Source organism: Palaemon carinicauda, chromosome 10 (assembly GCF_036898095.1).
Source record: "Palaemon carinicauda isolate YSFRI2023 chromosome 10, ASM3689809v2, whole genome shotgun sequence".
Classification (NCBI taxonomy): domain Eukaryota; kingdom Metazoa; phylum Arthropoda; class Malacostraca; order Decapoda; family Palaemonidae; genus Palaemon; species Palaemon carinicauda.
Genome location: NC_090734.1, coordinates 133,791,449 through 133,811,957, shown reverse-complemented (window position 1 = coordinate 133,811,957; position 20,509 = coordinate 133,791,449). Strand labels below are relative to the sequence as shown.

The window sequence follows — 20,509 nt, the reverse complement described above, 5'->3', positions numbered from 1 at the left end:
TTGGTGTAATTAAGAAGATTAGACCATGTTAATGATACTATTTAGTCAACAAGCTTTTAATTATTCCAAGTACGAAGAACCAAATTTTTCATACTTTGGCTCTATTCAATACCTAAACCATCTTCTGACCTACAATATCAAGCTTTCTGGTATGTCTCCTTTTCTATATCCCTACCCTAATAATGTTAAGACATTACAGCCAAAGTAATTTGTAATCCTTACACCTAACTGCCTTATTTAGTACAGTATTACATAACTTTTCCCATTTAAAAGCACATCTCACATTAATCAGCACCCCAATTATGTAATCATCATATAGCAACATCTCATTGTTAATCCCCCCATATTCTAACATCCTTTAGTTCTCCTCATCAACATTCAATAACTTTAAAACATCAAACAAATCAGACTGAATTCTAGTGAAACTGCAGCTCTTCACAAATCATCTATTTAAAAAAATAGTACAGTGGAACCTCTACACACGAACGTATCTACATCCGAATTTTCCAACATCAGAAGTAAAATTCAAGCAAATTTTTGACTCTACACCCGAATTTTATTTCGACACACGAAGTAAGCAATTTTCGTCGTACCGGTTGTATCTGAATTTTTTGACACACGAAGTACAATTCGAACACGTTCCTACTCTACACCCGAATGTTTTTTTCAACACCCGAAGTAAACAATACTCGTACGCGTAGTCGGTGCTCATAGCGCCTAAAGTGTTTTTTATTTCCCCCGATAGAAGGCAGCACTTCGACCTCGGAGGGACCCTCAATTAGCGCGGCTCGGGTCAGTCCTCTGTTCTCGTCGGCTTCTTGCGGTTGTGCCCTGTGCGTTCTGCTATTAACTGTGTTTTAATCGTGATTTTTTACGTGCATCCTTTAACGGTAATTTACGTAAAGTATGGGTCCTAAAAGGCTTAGTTTTGGTAGTGGTAGTGGTGAGAAAAGGAAGAAGGAAATGCTTTCTTTAGACGTAAAGCAGGAAATTATTGAAAAACATGAGCGTGGCGTCCGCGTGAGTGAACTTGCTAAACAGTATGGCCGTAATATGATGACGATCTCGACAATCCTTAAACAGAAGGAAGCTATTAAAGCAGTGAAACCTTCTAAGGGGATCACCATTATTTCAAAACGCCATAGCCCTATCATAGAAGAGATGGAACGACTTCTGCTAGTGTGGATCAAGGACAGAGAGATCGTTGGCGACACCATCACCGAGACCGTCATCTGCGAGAAGACGCACGCCATCTTTACGGACTTAAAGGAGGAGAGCTCTGGGGGTGATGCTGGGGAGAGTTCAACCGAACCTTCCTCAGATGATTTCAAGGCATCTCGTGGCTGGTTTGAGAAATTTAAGAAACGGTCCGAGATTCATTCAGTTGTTCGCCACGGAGAGGCTGCTAGTGCGGACACAAAGGCTGCAGCTGACTTTGTCAAGAACTTCAAAAGGATCGTGCTGGAAGAAGGCTACGTAGAGCAGCAAGTGTTAAATTGTGATGAAACCGGGCTGTTTTGGAAGATGCCCAGTCGAACCTACATCACCGCCGAAGAGAAGAAATTGCCTGGGCATAAGCCAATGAAGGATCGGTTGACTCTTGCCCTATGTGCCAACGCTAGCGGGGACTTTAAAGTCAAGCCCTTACTGGTTTACCATTCCGAGGACCCTAGGGCCTTTAAGGCACACAACGTCGATAAGGACCAGCTTCATGTTTTCTGGCGATCCAACTCGAAGGCCTGGGTCACTAGGCAGTTCTTTGTGCAATGGGTTAACCAAGTTTTCGGCCCTTCTGTGAAGAAGTATCTTCATGAACAGAAATTGCCTTTAAAGTGCCTGCTATGCCTCGACAATGCACCCGCTCACCCCCCCGGACTTGAAGATGATATCTTCGATGAATTTAAGTTCATAAAGGTGCTGTATCTTCCACCGAATACCACCTCTATCCTCCAGCCCATGGACCAGCAAGTCATCTCTAATTTTAAGAAGCTGTACACCAAGCACTTATTTAAGCAGTGCTTTAATGTCACGCAAAGCACCAACTTAACTTTGCGTGAATTTTGGAGGAGCCACTTCAACATCATGCACTGCTTGAATATCATAGATCAGGCTTGGGTGGGATTAACTCAACGGACCCTCAATTCTGCCTGGAAGAAGCTGTGGCCTAATGCAGTTTCTCCCCGAGATTTCGAAGGTTTTGACCCCGAACCTGATCCCGTGGTGGGTGCAGCGGAAGACGTAGAGGAAATCGTCTCCCTTGGCAAGTCCATGGGTCTGGAGGTCGACGCAGATGACGTTACGGAACTCGTCGCCGAACATCACGACGAACTTACCACAGAGGAGCTCAAGGAACTCCATGCTATGTCTGAGCACATGAGTGATGACGAGGAAGGGAGCGAGGAGGTAGAACATGTGTTAGGTTCGGCGCATATAAAAGAGGTGTTAGGAAAATATCAAGACGTGGTCGACTTCATCGACAAAAACCACCCAAAAAAATTGCAGGTTTGTCATGTAGTTTCGCAGTTCGATGATGTTTGCCTAACTCACTTTCGAAACATTCTGAAAAGCCGTACCAAGCAACTATCTATCGATAATTTCTTTAAAAAAATACGAAGCGAACTCGTGATGAAGAGGATGTAAGTGATTCGAAGAAAACGGCAAAGAGTGAAGCGGAAGAAAGTGAAACAAAGAAAACGGCAAAGAGTGAAGCGAAAGAAATTCAATCAATTCTAAGTGTAGGGAGTGAAAGTGATTAAAATTAATCATCAAAAAATAAAAAAGAAAATGTAAAAAATGTTATTTTTATTAGTAAAATAAATTTTTGAATATACTTACCCGATAATCATGTAGCTGTCAACTCCGTTGCCCGACAGAATTCTATGGAGGGATACGCCAGCTATCACAATACTAGAAGGGGGTGTACTTACCAGCGCCACCTGTGGCCAGGTACTCAAGTACTTCTTGTTGACACCTCCTCAATTATTCCTCGGTCCACTGGTTCTCTATGGGGAGGAAGGGAGGGTCGATTAAATCATGATTATCGGGTAAGTATATTCAAAAATTTATTTTACTAATAAAAATAACATTTTTCAATATTAAACTTACCCGATAATCATGTAGCTGATTCACACCCAGGGGGGTGGGTGAAAACCAGTGTACAAGATTAAAGGATAGCTAAGTATCCCATATTTCATATAACAGTTATCTCAAATAACAATGAAATAATAAGTACCTGGTAAGGAAGTCGAATTAAACCGTTACTCTGCCTCTTTTTTAAGTTCGTCTTCCTTACTGAGCGCAGCGTTCCTCTTGGAGGCTGAATCAACCCAAAGGTGCCAAAGTATATGGGGTTGCAACCCCTACTAAAGGACCTCTACAAAACCTCTAACCCAGGCGCTTCTCAAGAATGAATAGACCACCCGCCAAATCAAAAGGATGCGGAAGGCTTCTTAGCCTACCGTAACAACCATAAAAACAACAATAAAAGCATTCAAGAGAAAGGTTAAAAAAGGTTATGGGATTAAGGGAATGTAGTGGCTGAGCCCTCACCTACTACTGCACTCGCTGCTACGAATGGTCCCAGGGTGTAGCAGTTCTCGTAAAGAGACTGGACATCTTTCAGATAAAATGATGCAAACACTGACTTGCTCCTCCAATAGGTTGCATCCATTATGCTCTGCAGAGAACGGTTTTTATTAAAGGCCATCGAAGTAGCTACGGCTCTTACTTCGTGGGTCCTTACCTTCAGCAATGCAAGGTCTTCCTCCTTTAAGTGAGAGTGGGCTTCTCTAATCAGAAGCCTTATATAATATGAAACCCCATTCTTGGACATGGGCCTCGAAGGTTTCTTGATGGCACACCATAAGGCTTCTGACTGTCCTCGAAGAGGTTTAGACCTCTTAAGATAGAATTTGAGAGCTCTGACAGGGCAAAGAACTCTCTCTAGTTCGTTACCTACCATGTTGGAGAGGCTAGGTATTTCAAACGATCTAGGCCAAGGACGTGAAGGAAGTTCGTTCTTTGCTAGGAATCCAAGCTGAAAAGAACATGTTGCAGATTCGGTCGTGAAACCAATGTTCTTGCTGAAGGCATGAACCTCACTGACTCTCTTAGCTGTTGCAAGGCAGACGAGAAAAAGAGTCTTGAGGGTAAGGTCCTTGAAGGAAGCTGACTGGAGAGGTTCGAACCTAGGTGACATAAGGAACCTTAAGACTACGTCTAGGTTCCAGCCTGGAGTGGATAGACGACGCTCTTTAGACGTCTCAAAAGACTTAAGAATGTCTTGAAGGTCCTTGTTGGAAGAAAGGTCCAAACCTCTGTGGCGGAGAACTGAAGCCAACATACTCCTATACCCTTTAATCGTAGGGGCTGAAAGGGATCTCTCATTCCTAAGATGTAGAAGGAAGTCAGCTATTTGGGTCACAGAGGTATTGGTAGAGGATATTGAATTGGCTCTACACCAGCTTCGGAAGACCTCCCACTTAGACTGGTAGACTCTACGAGTGGAAACCCTTCTCGCTCTGGCAATCGCACTGGCTGCCTCCTTCGAAAAGCCTCTAGCTCTAGCGAATCTTTCGACAGTCTGAAGGCAGTCAGCCGAAGAGCGTGGAGGTTTGGGTGCAACCTGTCTACGTGAGGTTGACGTAGAAGGTCCACTCTTAGAGGTAGAGTCCTGGGGATGTCGACTAGCCATTGAAGTACCTCTGTGAACCATTCTCTTGCAGGCCAAAGGGGAGCAACCAGCGTCAGCCGTGTCCCTTCGTGCGAGAGGAATTTCTGCAGAACTTTGTTTATTATCTTGAACGGTGGGAATGCGTACAGGTCGAGATGGGACCAGTTCAGTAGAAAAGCATCCACATGAACTGCTGCAGGGTCTGGAACAGGGGAACAGTACAGCGGAAGTCTCTTGGTTATGGAGGTGGCAAACAGATCTATGGTAGGTTGACCCCACAAGGTCCAAAGTCTGTTGCACACACTCTTGTGGAGGGTCCATTCCGTGGGAATGACCTGATTCCTTCTGCTTAGGCGATCTGCTGAGACGTTCATATCGCCCTGAATGAACCTCGTGACCAGAGTGAGGTTTAGACCTCTTGACCAAATGAGGAGGTCCCTTGCGATCTCGTATAGGCTCCTCGAATGGGTCCCTCCTTGCTTGGAGATGTAAGCCAAGGCTGTGGTATTGTCTGAGTTCACCTCCACCACTTTGCCTAGCAGGAGGGACTTGAAGTTCAACAGGGCTAAATGAACTGCTAGTAGCTCCTTGCAGTTGATGTGGAGTAATTCCTGTTCTTCGTTCCACGTTCCCGAGCATTCCCGTCCGTTCAAGGTCGCACCCCAGCCCGAGTCCGATGCATCTGAGAAGAGATGAAGATTGGGGGTCTGAATAGCCAACGAAAGACCCTCCCTGAGAAGGAGGTTGTGCTTCCACCACAGGAGAGTGGTCTTCATCTCTTGGGTGATTGGGATAGAGACTGCTTCGAGAGTCGAACCCTTGTCCCAATGAGCTGCAAGATGGAATTGAAGAGGGCGGAGGTGGAGTCTCCCTAGCTCGACGAACAGGGCCAGTGATGAAAGGGTCCCTGTGAGACTCATCCACTGTCTCACCGAGCAACTGCTCCTCTTCAGCATGCTCATGATGTACTCTAGGGCTTGGCTTATCCTGGGGGCCGAAGGAAAAGCCCGAAAATCCTGACTCCGAATCTCCATTCCCAGGTACACAATGGATTGGGAGGGAATGAGTTGAGACTTTTCTATGTTGACTAATAGACCCAGTTCTCTGATTAAGTCTAAAGTCCAATTGAGATTCTCCAGACAGCGACGACTCGTGGAGGCTCTCAACAGCCAGTCGTCCAAGTAGAGGGAGGCTCTGATGTCCGATAAGTGTAGGAATTTTGCTATATTCCTCATCAGATGAGTAAAGACCATAGGAGCTGTGCTTAGGCCAAAACACAGGGCTTGGAATTGGTAGACAACCTTTCCGAAAACGAATCTCAGGAAAGGTTGGGAGTCTGGATGAATAGGAACGTGAAAGTAGGCATCTTTCAAGTCCAACGAGACCATCCAGTCCTCCTGCCTGACCGCTGCTAAGACCGACTTCGTCGTCTCCATCGTGAACGTCTGCTTGGTGACATACGCGTTGAGCGCGCTGACGTCCAGCACCGGTCTCCAACCTCCTGTCTTCTTGGCCACAAGAAAGAGACGGTTGTAGAAGCCCGGGGATTGATGGTCCCGGACTATAACCACTGCCTTCTTCTGCACAAGTAGCGACACCTCCTGGTGCAATGCTAGCCTCTTGTCCTCTTCTTTGTAGTTGGGAGAGAGGTTGATGGGCGATGTGGTCAGAGGTGGTTTGAGGCAGAATGGAATCCTGTAACCGTTCCTCAGCCAACTGACAGACTGGGCATCTGCACCTCTCTTCTCCCAGGCTCGCCAGAAGATCTTGAGTCTGGCTCCTACTGCTGTCTGGAGATGCGGAGAGTCAGTTTTTACCTTTAGATGTCCTGGAGCCTTTCCTGGACTTGCTCCTGTAAGAGTCTGGACGGGAGCTTCCTCGGCTGGGGGCTCTACCACGAAAGGGCGGTATGAACCTCGTAGCAGGGGTATCAGCCACTGGTGAGCGATAAGTCTTGGGGACTGAGGTAGTAACCTTAGACTTACGAGCCGATGAGGCTACAAGATCGTGTGTGTCCTTTTGTATCAGGGCAGCAGACAAGTCCTTAACCAGCTCTTCAGGGAAGAGGAACTTCGAGAGCGGAGCAAAAAGGAGTTGTGACCTTTGGCAAGGTGTAATGCTGGAGGAAAGGAAGGTACACAGCTGTTCCCTTTTCTTCAAAACCCCTGATACAAACATCGACGCAAGCTCACCAGATCCATCCCTAATGGCCTTATCCATGCAGGACATTAATAGCATGGCAGAATCCTTGTCCGCAGGAGAGGTCTTCTTGCTGAGGGCCCCCAGGCACCAGTCAAGAAAGTTGAACATCTCAAATGCTCTAAACAGTCCTTTCAGTAAGTGATCAAGGTCTGAGAAGGTCCAGCAAACCTTAGAGCGCCTCATTGCAGTTCTCCGAGGCGAGTCCACCAGACTTGAGAAGTCAGCCTGGGCAGAGGCAGGTACTCCCAAGCCTGGTGCTTCTCCTGTGGCATACCAAACGCTCGCTTTCGAAGTGAGCTTGGTCGGCGGGAACATGAAAGAAGTCTTGCCAAGGTGTTGCTTAGACTGCAGCCACTCTCCTAAGATCCTTAATGCTCTCTTAGAGGACCTTGCTAGGACTAGCTAAGTATAGGAGGACTTAGCTTGTTGTATGCCCAGCGAAAACTCAGATGGCGGAGAGCGGGGAATAGCAGAGACAAAGTGGTCTGGGTAAACCTCCCTAAGCAGAACCAAGACCTTACGAAAGTCAATAGACTGTGGAGAAGGCTTGGATTCATCCACGTCTGATGAGGGATCCAGGTGTGCCTCCTCATCATCAGACGCCTCATCACCAGAGTGTAGCGAAGGTATCGGACAAGAATGCTGAACAGCAGAGTCAGAACGAGTAGGAACAATAGTAGTGGTTTCCTCTTCAAGTAACTGTTGAGGGAGAACCTGAGGCTCAGACTGCAAAGGCTGAATAGCAGACGAAGCAGAAGTAAGGCGCATGGGTGGAGGAGGCTGACTCCTAGCATGAGTGGTTGAACCCAAGGATTGCGCTTGCTGAGCGGTTGGTGGAAGCGGAGTAGCAAGTTCCTGTTCCTGTGGTGTGAGCGGAGCGTGATGAGGTTGAGGCTGCGCAGAACAAGGTAAATGTCTCGCAAGCTGAGGCTCCTGAGGCGCAAGGCCAAGGTGTAGTGGAGCTTGCCTTGTGGATGGTTGAGCTCGCTGCAGCGAGAGCCGAGGAGACTGACTCATGGACGGGAGAGGTTGTTGTACCTCAGCCAAGAGTTGCACCACTGGTGGAGCAGCAAAGGGAGGCGGAGGAAGAGAGGTATAATCCTCCTGATCCCATAGCAAAGGTTGCCTTAAAGAAGGCGGAGGCTGAACACCACTGGGAACAGCAAACTCAGACCGTGGCTCAACATCGTACGCCTGGCAGGTGGTACTGCGATCAGGCGGAGCAAGCGCAGGCGGAGCGAGCGCAGGCGGAGCGAGCGCAGGCGGAGGGAGTGTAGGCGGAGGCGGAGGTGCAACACTCTCAGCCCGACACTCACGCATCAAGTCCGAAAGCTGTGCTTGCATGGACTGTAGAAGAGTCCACTTAGGGTCGGCAGAAACTACAGTAGGCTGAGGTAAAGCCTTAACAGTCGAGCTCTGTTGTGGCAGAACCTTACTCCTCTTGGGCGGAGTGCAGTCGACAGATGACTGCGGCGAGTCAGAGCTGAGCCAATGACTGCAACCTGGCTGAGCACTCGCGGACTGGACTCTGCGTTTAAGTGGTCTCGAGACCTGAGACCAACGTTTCTTCCCTGACAGATGATCAGCGGACGAGAAAAAGACGGGCTCAATCGTCTGCGGGTGGGAGTGACGGTCTTTGGAAGACACGCCCGCAACCACCGAGGATACTTCTGTGCGCCTAACAAGGCCTGCCGAACCCTTATGCCCTTCGACATTGCTTCTCCCCTGGGCATGGGAGCTTGCAAGAGGTCCCGGACTGGGAGGACGACTGGCTCGCACAGAAGAATCCTCACGCACCACACTGGCACTGACACTAGCACTTGGCACTGCACTGACACTAGCACTCGTCACAGCACTGGCACTAACTCCTCCCACTGCACTCTTGACCTTAAGTTCCTTAACTTCGGCCATCAGAGACTTATGGTCACTTACCACTGACTCTACTTTATCGCCTAAGGCCTGAATAGCACGCAAAACAACAGACATATCAGGCGGAGGGCAAACAGTAGGTTCGGGGGTAGCCACTACAGGGGTAGGAAAAGGTAGGGGATCATGAGGTGAGGAAAACAGTGAAGAGTGAGAAGAACTCCTCCTAACTCTACCTCTCTCTAACTTAGATGAATATTTTAAAAGACGGACAAATTCCAGTTCCGAAAGTCCGGCGCATTCCTCACATCGATTTTCTAACTGACAGGGCCTGTCCCTACAGTCAGAACAAGCGGTGTGAGGATCTACCGAGGCCTTCGGAATACGCCTATTGCAAGACCTACATCGTCTATGGGAGGGGGCTTGCGAAATGTCAGACATCTTGAATCCAAAGAGTTAGCCAAAGGGGTTTCCAAAATCAAGCAAAAGATCGTTAACCGTTAATCAGGACTATATAAAAGCTATCTAGCTAATATAAGAAGGTTTCCAGTAATGCGACAGCCGAAATCTGAGAGAATACTTCACCAATTAGCCGTGAACAAACTCGAAGATCATAAGCGTATCCCAGAACGTCTTGCCGGAAGCACGACAGAGGAATAATTGAGGAGGTGTCAACAAGAAGTACTTGAGTACCTGGCCACAGGTGGCGCTGGTAAGTACACCCCCTTCTAGTATTGTGATAGCTGGCGTATCCCTCCATAGAATTCTGTCGGGCAACGGAGTTGACAGCTACATGATTATCGGGTAAGTTTAATATTGAAAAAAAATAAATATAAAAATAAAAAAAAAAAGTTATGTTAAAGTTCAGTTAGTGTAAGTTAGAATAAGTTACGGTAGTGTAAGTTTATCGTAGTTAACCTCTCTACCTCCTCGCCGCCCGTCCGTCTCCTCTCTGCGTAGCAAGACCAACAACACCTGCGCTGGAGTTTCTAAGGTAAAGTGACGCTAAAAACCCGTTTCTTATTTATCATTTTTTGCTAATTCTTCTTATTTACATGTCTATTATCTAATTTAGTGTGCATTATTCTCATGGGAAATTATGTGTAGTAGTTTATTAAGAAGTTATCATAGGTTTTTGGGCTCAACCACGGATTAATCCTATTTCAATGTATTCTTATGGGAAAATTCGTTTCTACATCCGAAGTTGGTTCTGGAACGGATTAAATTCGTATGTAGAGATACCACTGTAATTCAGTCATCATCCAATTTTCTCTTTTTGTCACTACCCTTCAGAAAACTTTTCCTTCCAGTCTTTGTTCACAATCTCCGCACCCACGTTATTAAATTTGATCTTCCTTCTCCTACTTCCAAAATCAATATCAACAATTCCTCCTATTGTGATTTTTGGTGTAGAGGAGTACCATTTATTACACTGTACATACTAAAGCTTCTTGCAGTGTCCTTTCTTCCACCAATTTTACTAGTTTCTACTATAACCTTTATGCTTCATCTATCCCCTTTTACTAACTTGCATTTTTCTTCTATCCTTCTTGCTATCTTCACATCTCAACTGACAGTAAATACTTTAGACGAGACCCATATGAGAATTATATATGAATTAGCTTTTATTGATAAACTACAGTACATTGACAACCGATGTTTTGTATTAATGAATAATTCGTTCCATTTATCTACCAACTACTCTCGAGGCAATATTTTTTTTTTTTTTTTTTTTTTTTTACATTTCTTCAAACTACAAATTATAATAACAATTTGTATCTTTCCTAGCTATACAAACTTGAGTCATTTACATGGGTTACTCCTAGTCTTTTCTCTACGAACAGACAAAGAAAATTGGTTTGATTACATCATACTTAGTTGCTAAGAAACCACTGCACATGCGGCATAGAAGGCCCGCACATGACGCTTCTCCACACTCACCTGGTCAGAGATAAAGTTGAGGTACGTCCTCCTAACTTCACGACCAGAGTATTGTGAGGAAGTGGCATGAGCAGGCGTTCTCGACACATGCACATTGGTTGCTTAGTAACTAAGTATGATGCAATCAAACCAACTTTCTTTGATTGTCTGATCATAGAGAAAAGGAGACTAGAAGTAACCCATGTAAATGACTTGGAAGTTAGCGTCTGCGTGAGAGTAAATATTCTTTTAATTATACTCCCTTTCCTTCTACACCTAAAAGATTTTTCAATCTTCAATGGGTCTCTGCCTTAATACTTCTAAAATATTCCCAGTAATTCATTTCTGTGCAGTGCTGAATTATCAAAATCTAATTAATTTTCTATCCGCATTCTGCAAACTTTCTCTACCAGAGTATTTTCATTTAAATTTTAATCAAAATACACCATGACAGAGTATTCTTCAAGTACAAATACTTATGTAATTACTGATGCGTAACAAGAAAAACTGTGCTTTGCTATATCTTTTTACCAAAGCATTATAATAACACAAAATTACACAAGAATTACTAGGTCTTTTAGACTAAAATATAATTACAAATTACTTTATGATATTTTAACTAGAACAAATCAAACTTACCAGGTTCTGGTACTTTCACGGCTGGAAGGGCTGAAGTTTTCTGGTACCTCACCCCTGGTACTTTACAGGTTTTCTCTCTGGAGTTCTTGTTGTAGAAATGCGTTATCTGTTCAATGAAGTCTTCGTCTACTCCACTCTTCTTGCAATAGTTTACCAATTCATTGTCTGTTGCAATAAAGTATTAAGAATAGATCATGAAATAATTAAAATGCAACCTATAAATACGAATTGGGTCAAAGCATGTGCTTAGGGTAACTATAAGATATTTTATTCATAGTATAAATATGCACCAGTATTAAATACTACTTGGTGTTCCTTAGGACCCAATTGCACAGCTTTTTACCTTTTACTTAATATCCATAGCTACTGGCCTCCTCCAGCCAACCACCTGTCAAAATTATTTACTTTTACACTGTTAAAATTTTCATTTCATTATCATGCAAGAATAAATACCATGGGTATGCCTAATGACAACTTAGAAATGACCCAAACTATCAAAACAAATAATCTGCATGGATACACTACTTCTAACGCTATGTCTTGAACAGAGCATCTTAACCCTTTTACCCCCAGGCTATTTGGAACTTTCCAACCCTTAACCCCGGGGTTATTTTTTTTCAAGCACATTTTGCAGTATATATATATTTTTTAAATTGCTCTAACAGCCTTAATTTTTGTCATAGAGAGGTCAGGTTGGTCGCATTCTCTTGGAAAATGCCTGAAGTTTCTCAAAAAATTATCAAAAATATGCAAACAAAAATGTAAATAGCAGTTTTTTGCAAGGACGTACCGGTACGTCCATGGGGGTAAAGGGATGAGTTTTGTGAAACGTGCCAGTACGACCTTTGAGGGTAAAAGGGTTAAACAGTACTGAAGACTTTTTGTATTGTACCATATATTTCCGCGTATAAGACGACCTTTAGATAAGACGAGGTTGAAAATTAGGGCAAATTCGAATCAAGTTATCTCGTATCTGTAGTACAAAATGACTGCTAAATTACAAAACCATCTGTGTATAGGCAACATTTTGCAGCGACAGATATCTTAACAAATACAGTATTACACTTACTATCAGATGCCCAATTATCCTTATTCCAGTCCAATAACATTCCTTTGCTTATTCTCAACGGTCTAGATTTCTGTGGAAGTCCTGCGCGTTTTATTTTCATTTCTTCTCTAGCTGCATAATTCTTTTTCTTGGCCCTGACTTCCAACTTGCTCTGTAGCTGTTTGAATGAAGCATTTAGTTTATCTTCTCTCGTTCTGAAAAAAAGGAAATACTATAACCAATGAAAAAACAAAACAGAACTTTATATAATGACTATATTCTTTATGTGGTTTACAATAAAGAAAGAGTTTGATGAATGAACAGTAGTAGTAAAACAATGGTATACATTCATAAAACAAACATTAAGTTGATAGTACTCCTCTTTTAGACAATGGGTTTGTTTTCAAATATGACAAATTCGGAGATAATTTGTATTTTTCCTAACCATACAAACCTTAGCTATTTACATTGGGTTTACTTTCGGCGTAGCTGAAATTGACGAGCCATTAGATTTTAACGAGGGTTTACTACCCCGCGCTAGTTAGCAGGGGTAGGGGGAGGGGTAGCTTGCTACCCCTCCACCCCCCCCCCACACACACCGGTGAAATGTCTCACTTCACTTAGAGGTAGGACTTGACTTGGGGGACAGGGCTGGTGGGCAAAGATGTGTAAATAGCTAAGGTTTGTATGGTTAGGAAAAATACAAATTATCTCTGAATTTGTCGTTTGTTCCGTAACCGAAATATAAACCACACTATTTACTTAGGAAGGGTGGAAAGTCCCCAGCCATACTGGCTTTGGCTTACCCGGGGACTCAGAATCCGAGTGAGTCGCACTCGAGAAAAGGAGTCCCCGCACCTCACAAGTTCTTTGCTCCGCAAGGAAACGTGTGGCCTACATAAGCTTGTGTGTGAAGGAAGAAAGTGTGACCCGTCCTAGGCAGTTGACCTGGAGATCCAGAAGGAACTCTGGGTTAGGACGTTCCCAATACCACCTCGTCAGGGTATGGGGGACGCGACAGTATTGTCTCAATACTTGGAACACAAGGAAGCATGGTTTACCTGCAGAGGTTTGAAGTTAGCTATGCAGAGACCAGGATGCTGCCTCCCCAGTAGAGGGGACGATGAAGAAAGAAGTAAGGGCCAGACATACTTCTTCCGTTCATGCAGTCTAAAACCTGGTAACAATGCCCTCAACCTTCTGCTACCTGTCCAAAAAGGAGCCTGAGGTTAGACCAGCTGTTGTGTAACCACCACAGAGCGATAGAAACGTATCGATACCCCTGTGGGTCACGTCCTGCAAGAAGTGGGCTGCGAAGGTCATTAGACGCTTCCAGACTCCAGCTTGTAGCACCTGCGTCACAGAGTAGTTCTTCTTGAAGGCGAGGGATGTTGCGATGTATCCGACATCGTGCTGTAGGGCGACGTGACGGGGGAGGGTCTGGATTCAGGTCGAGATGAATGCCCTTGAGTCCGAGCTGAAAAGGTATACTGGTGACTCTCCCGTGTCCTTCCTGTGCTCCCAAACCGGCTTGCACGTGAGGACAAACTGCAGCTGTTCTCAAAGATAACCCCTCGGTTCCTTTACTGGCAAGAAGGAGAAGGTCTGGGTCATCTGATACAGAATGGAGACTCGAAATCTTGAAGGAGTCGAACCGAAGGTCCGGGACTCCAAGATTCTGAGTCTAGAAAACAACTCAGGAGCAAACATGACAAATTCGAAGATAATTTGTATTTTTCCTAACCATACACACCTTAGCTATTTACATTGGGTTTACCTTTTAGCGTAGCTGAAATGGCGAGCCATTAGAATTTAACGAGGGTGTATTACCCCCGCGCTAGTTAGCAGGGGGGTAGGGGAGTGGTAGCTAGCTACCCCTCCCCCCCTCACACACCGGTGAATTGCTTCACTTTCACTTAGAGGTAGGACTTGTCTTGGGGGACAGGGCTGGCGGGCAAATATATGTAAATAGCTAAGGTGTGTATGGTTAGGAAAAATACAAATTATCTTCGAATTTGTCATTTGTTCCGTAACCTAAATACAAACCACGCTATTTACATTGGGTGACTTACCCCTTAGGAAGGGTGGAAAGTCCCCAGCCATACTGGCTTTGGCTTTACCCGAGGACTCAGAATCAGAGTGAGTCGCACTCGAGAAAAGGAGTCCCCGCACCTCACAAGTTCCTTGCTCCGCAAGGAAACGTGTGGCCTACATAAGCTTGTGTGTGAAGGAAGAAATGTGACCCGTCCTAGGCAGTTGACCTTGAGATCCAGAAGGAACTCTGGGTTAGGACGTTCCCAATACCACCTCGTCAGGGTATGGGGGACGCGACAGTATTGTCTCAATACTTGGAACACAAGGAAGCATGGTTTACCTGCAGAGGTTTGAGGTTAGCTATGCAGAGACCAGGATGCTGCTTCCTCAGTAGAGGGGACGATGAAGAAAGAAGTAAGGGCCAGACATACTTCTTCCGTTCATGCAGTCTAAAACCTGGTAACAATGCCCTCAACCTTCTGCTACCTGTCCAAAAAGGAGCCTGAGGTTAGACCAGCTGTTGTGTAGCCACCACAGAGCGATAGAAACGTATCGATACCCCTGTGGGTCACGTCCTGCAAGAAGTGGGCTGCGAAGGTCATTAGACGCTTCCAGACTCCAGCTTGTAGCACCTGCGTCACAGAGTAGTTCTTCTTGAAGGCGAGGGATGTTGCGATGTATCCGACATCGTGCTGTAGGGCGACATGACGGGGGAGGGTCTGGATTCAGGTCGAGATGAATGCCCTTGAGTCCGAGCTGAAAAGGTATACTGGTGACTCTCCCGTGTCCTTCCTGTGCTCCCAAACCGGCTTGCACGTGAGGACAAACTGCAGCTGTTCTCAAAGATAACCCCTCGGTTTCTTTACTGGCAAGAAGGAGAAGGTCTGGGTCATCTGATACAGAACGGAGACTCGAAATCTTGAAGGAGTCGAACCGAAGGTCCGGGACTCCAAGATTCTGAGTCTAGAAAACAACTCAGGAGCAAACATGACAAATTCGAAGATAATTTGTATTTTTCCTAACCATACAAACCTTAGCTATTTACATTGGGTTTACCTTTTAGCGTAGCTGAAATGGCGAGCCATTAGAATTTAACGAGGGTGTATTACCCCCGCACTAGTTAGCGGGGGGGTAGGGGAGTGGTAGCTAGCTACCCCTCCCCCCCTCACACACCGGTGAATTGCTTCACTTTCACTTAGAGGTAGGACTTGTCTTGGGGGACAGGGCTGGCGGGCAAATATATGTAAATAGCTAAGGTTTGTATGGTTAGGAAAAATACAAATTATCTTCGAATCTGTCATTTGTTCCGTAACCGAAATACAAACCACGCTATTTACATTGGGTGACTTACCCCTTAGGAAGGGTGGAAAGTCCCCAGCCATACTGGCTTTGGCTTTACCCGGGGACTCAGAATCAGAGTGAGTCGCACTCGAGAAAAGGAGTCCCTGCCCCTCACAAGTTCCTTGCTCCGCAAGGAACCGTGTGGCCTACATAAGCTTATGTGTGAAGGAAGAAGTGTGACCCGCCCTAGGCAGTTGACCTGGAGTTCCAGAAGGAACTCTGGGTTAGGATGTTCCCAATACCACCTCGTCAGGGTATGGGGGACACGACAGTAATGACTCAATACTCGGAACACAAGGAAGCATGGTTTACCTGCAGAGGTTTGAGGTTAGCTATGCAGAGACCAGGATGCTGCTTCCCAGTAGAGGGGATGATGAAGAAAGAAGTAAGGGCCAGACATACTTCTTTCGTTCATGCAGACTAAAACCCGATAACAATGCCCTCAACCTTCTGCTACCTATCCAAAAAGGAGCCTGAGGTTAGACCAGCTGTTGTGTAGCCACCACAGAGCGATAGGAACGTATCGATACTCCTGTGGGTCACGCCCTGTAGGAAGCGGGCTGCGAAGGTCATTAGACGCTTCCAGACTCCAGCTTGTAGCACCTGCGTCACAGAGTAGTATTACTCGAAGGCGAGGGACGTTGCGATGTATCCGACATCGTGCTGTAGGGCGACGTGACGGGGGAGGGTCTGGATTCAGGTCGAGATGAATGTCCTTGAGTCCGAGCTGAAGAGGTATACTGGTGACTCTCCCCCGTGTCCTTCTTGTGCTCCCAACCCGGCTGCACGTGAGGACAAACTGCAGCTGTTCCCAAAGATGACCCCTCGATTCCTTTACTGGCAAGAAGGAGAAGGTTTAGGGTCATCAGATACAGAATGGTGACTCGAAATCTTGAAGGAATTGGACCGACCGAAAGGCCGGGACCTGTAAGTTTACTTGTGAACGAAGGTTCTGGAGTGGGAGGTGAGACCTTCCGGACTCACCAGTGGTAGCTTATACACCCCCCCCCCGAACCCCCTCCAACCGGCGGCGCGAGCCCTAAACCACGCCCCCTTGGGCGGAGTTACCAGGGACGAGCGGGTTGACTCGGCAATGGAAGTCACATTTTTGAAGTTGTAATAGAACAAAAAATAACACAGAAGTGGTTGAGCTTACCTTGGTTGTGCAAGTTATGAGGGAATTACTGTGAAGGTGCAAATTGTTGGACATAAAGGTCTTTTTACTAGTAAATTCAATCTTCTTGTGCTCTCTTGGCTGCTATGAATATTGAAAGATTCCAGTTAGTTTGTTTTCTGCGGAATAATAGTGATTGTATGTGTGTTCTTGTATATATAACCTACTCTGTTGAATTATGAAGTTGTTAGAATATTCCCTCCTAAGTCCATGGTCTCCTCGGCTCACGGGGGAAGGGTTGGAGGGTGACCCAGACCTTGAGTCCGGAAGGTCTCACCTCCCACTCCAGAACCTTCGTTCACAAGTAAACTTACAGTTCTGGAGAGGGAGGTCTCAACCTTCCGGACTCACCAGTGGTAGCTAGGCAGATGCTTCAGGGGGCTTGAAGATGAAGTCCAGCGACCACAGCATCGAAAGCTCCCTGTAAGCCGAGGAGAGCATAGTAAGAGCTGAAGACAGAGTCGCTTCTCCAATTCATTCTGGACATGATTTCTTGTATAGATAGTCCATTGTATAGCAGTCTTGATGAAGCTTGACCCCTTATAGAGTGGAAATTAGTTGACTGTTTAGTTGCATTTGGGTCGGCTCTGAAAACGCACTCCCTAAAAAGTTGTCTCATTTTTTTGTAAGGACATTATCTTGAAGTGTTCATCTAGCCATATGTGGTCTTTCCTGTCTATGTTCCTTTCCATACAGACTTTGTTTGTGTATTCCAAATAGAAGTTCAATTGTCTGACTGGACATATTTTTGGTCTGTTAGGAAGCTTCCTAAAGCTGATCTCTATTGGCGTGTAGTTGTTCTTTTGGTTTTTGGCCATGAAGGAAGGGTGGTTCCGTAAGACAATGTGTTCTGGGGTGAAGGTGCTCCTGGAAATGCAGAGATTGTTAAATTGATTTGCTCTTAAAGGGCAAGCTAAGGCTACTAGGAACAAGGTTTTCTGTGTCAGTAGTAAGGTAGAGTTATCTCTCGTGGTGTTGAGAAACGAGATTACTTTGTCTAGATCCCAGCCAGGGAACTGGTGAGAATTGCTAGGCTTCCTTCTATTAACTCCAGATATCATTGCTTTGACATATTTGTCTTCTGCAAGACAGTAACCTGGGAAATAACCTGACAAGATAGGACCTAAAGCTGCTCTGTAGCTCTTCAGGGTATTGTAATGAATGAATGATTTAAAGTTTTCAGGCATCCTGACATCTAAGGTTCAGGGTATTGTAAGACAGTCCCTTGTCTATAAGGTGATTGAAAAATAAAATAATTGCTAACAGGGGGAATTTGTTGTCTCTTCCATACTCCTTGTGAATGAAACTTTTAAAAATGTTATATAGGTTTTCATACTTGTGCAAGGAGCTGTCCCTCAAACTGATAGCAATTTTGGAGCAAACCTCAGGTGGAAAGACATTAGGGAGCTGATCCTTTAAATTTTGAAGGCAATCAAAGTTGATTGGGGCTTTGCTGAGGGTGAGATACAATCCTTGAGAACTATCTGGTAGTCTTCGATCTTCACAATATATCGTTTGTGCTGCTTCGCGACTGACCTCACTAATGGAATCCATGGTTCCGTCCCCTGCGATATGGTGCAGTAAAGCATGTTATTATTGCATTCTTTATAGATTTTAAAAGCTATTTTGTGTATTAAGAATCCTGGTGGAAAGGCATAGAGAGGTGTTGATCCCTTCCAGCTAATCGTAAGTGCATTATTGCTGATGGCTTTTTGGTTTGGAAGAGATGAACAAAACTTTTTGCACTTAGTATTGAAGCCATTTGAGAACAGATCTATTTCCGGGGTGAAATTGAAGTCAGAGCAGATTAAGGAGAATAGCCTGTCACTGAGGGAAGTTTCTGTGTGAATGGAACCCAGGTCCCTGGAAAGTGAGTCTGCGATGGTGTTACTTACTCCTATGATCCATCTGGAATTTATCTGTATGTTGTGATCCTTCATGGTACTAAGTATTTTCCTGACCAATTCATGAGCTAACTTGTTTCTGATACTACCCTGTTTCCTTAGCCAACAATTAGTAACCTTTGAATCAACATGTATTAAGACTACTTTGTTGTATAACCTTGTGGTGAAGTGTTCCAAAGAATAGAAGCAAGCTAATAACTCTCTTACATTGATGTGAAGGGAGGATTCTTCATTTGTCCAAGTTCCATTTATTGAGAGCATATTACCCGCTATTACTAATGCACCTCCCCAACCCTGGTTGGAAGCGTCCGTGAAAAGTTCTGCATCCATTTGTGGTTTTGTAATGTTAACCCCTCTGTACATCATTCTCTGTTCCCATGGCTTTAGGTATTTTTTGAAGGTGTGGGGAATGATTTTGTACCCTGATTTAAAACAACTGTGGTATGTGGAGATATTTAAGATGGAATCTTCCCAAGCTTGTATAGGATGCACTGAAATTTAAAGCTCCGATTAACATTTGATAGGAATGAAGGTCAGATTTAACAGAGTTGGAGAAAGCTTTGGCCAATTCGACACACTTCTCTATGTTTTTCCCACTGGGATTCATAGTTTTCTTAATCAAATTGTAATGCACTCCTAAAAATTCAATTCTTTGAGTCGGTTCAATTGTAGATTCTTTAAGTGAGATATTCCATCCTAAGTCTGACAAGATCTTAATGACTAACTGAATGTGATTTTTACATTTTAAATAATCTTTTGCTAATATAAGAATGTCATCGAGATAGTTGAATATTAAGATGTTATATGAAGTTCTAATATACTTGATCACCGTGTACATTATCTTTGAAAAAAATATAAGGTGCTGTCTTTAGTCCAAAGGGTACCACAGTCCATTTGAACTTCCTTTTACCTAATGTGAAGGTTAAAAATTTCTGGCTACTTGCATGTAATGGAATGTGCCAATAAGCATCTTTTAAATCTAGTTTGCAGGCCCAAGAATTTAGATGTAGATAGGGAAATATAGTATTGGCCTTGAGCATGGTAAAAGAAGGTTTTTTAATCATGGTGTTGAGCACCTTCATGTCAAAGATTAGTCGTACTGTTCCATCTGGTTTTAATTTATAAAATATGTGGTTGGAGTAGTAAAGGAAGTTCTGGGGATCTGCTCTATGACACCTAGTTTTAGCAGTCTGTCACATTCTCTTTCCAATATTTTACGCTTATTAATTGAATAAAATCTATCTTTACCTGTTCTTTTTAATGACCTCTGGGCTTTTAGTTTATTATTAAATGGAATTCTCACCCCTTCATTGATAATTTTACAAGCAAAAGAGGCATTAGGAAGCTTTCTCCAACTATCAATATTCTTTAGTAATGACTTACCTATCCTATTCTCTGGGGGGCTCTGGGAGGAGTTATTCATTGGGTTTGAGGCCAAAGGCAAGGTCTCTTTACTTCTATCCTGATTTATAGCATTTGGCCCAATGTCATGATGGTCTGGTGCAGAGCAAAGCTCGTTATTATCTGGTGCTAAGCAAAGCTCATTAACAACTGGTGCTGAGCAAAGCTCGTTATTAACTGGTGCTGAGCAAAGCTCATTAACCGGTGCTGAGCAAAGCTCATTATTAACTGGTGCAGAGTAAACATCGTTATCAACTGGTGCATAAAATACTGGTGCTGAAAAAATCTCTCTTTGAACTGATGCGGAG

The 20,509-nt window shown here is 44.5% G+C and overlaps 1 protein-coding gene across 1 annotated transcript in view; it reads right to left on the bottom strand.

Annotated features, from left to right (window-relative positions):
• LOC137648793 (ribosome biogenesis protein NOP53) overlaps positions 1–20,509 on the bottom strand; it is an 82,893-nt gene that overhangs the window by 18,508 nt on the left and 43,876 nt on the right. Inside the window, exons 4-5 of the mRNA XM_068381938.1 lie at positions 12,369–12,562; positions 11,300–11,464 (exon numbers count right to left, since the gene is read on the bottom strand). Coding sequence (XP_068238039.1) covers positions 11,300–11,464; positions 12,369–12,562 — 359 coding nt within the window. The remainder of the gene's footprint in view (positions 1–11,299; positions 11,465–12,368; positions 12,563–20,509) is intronic.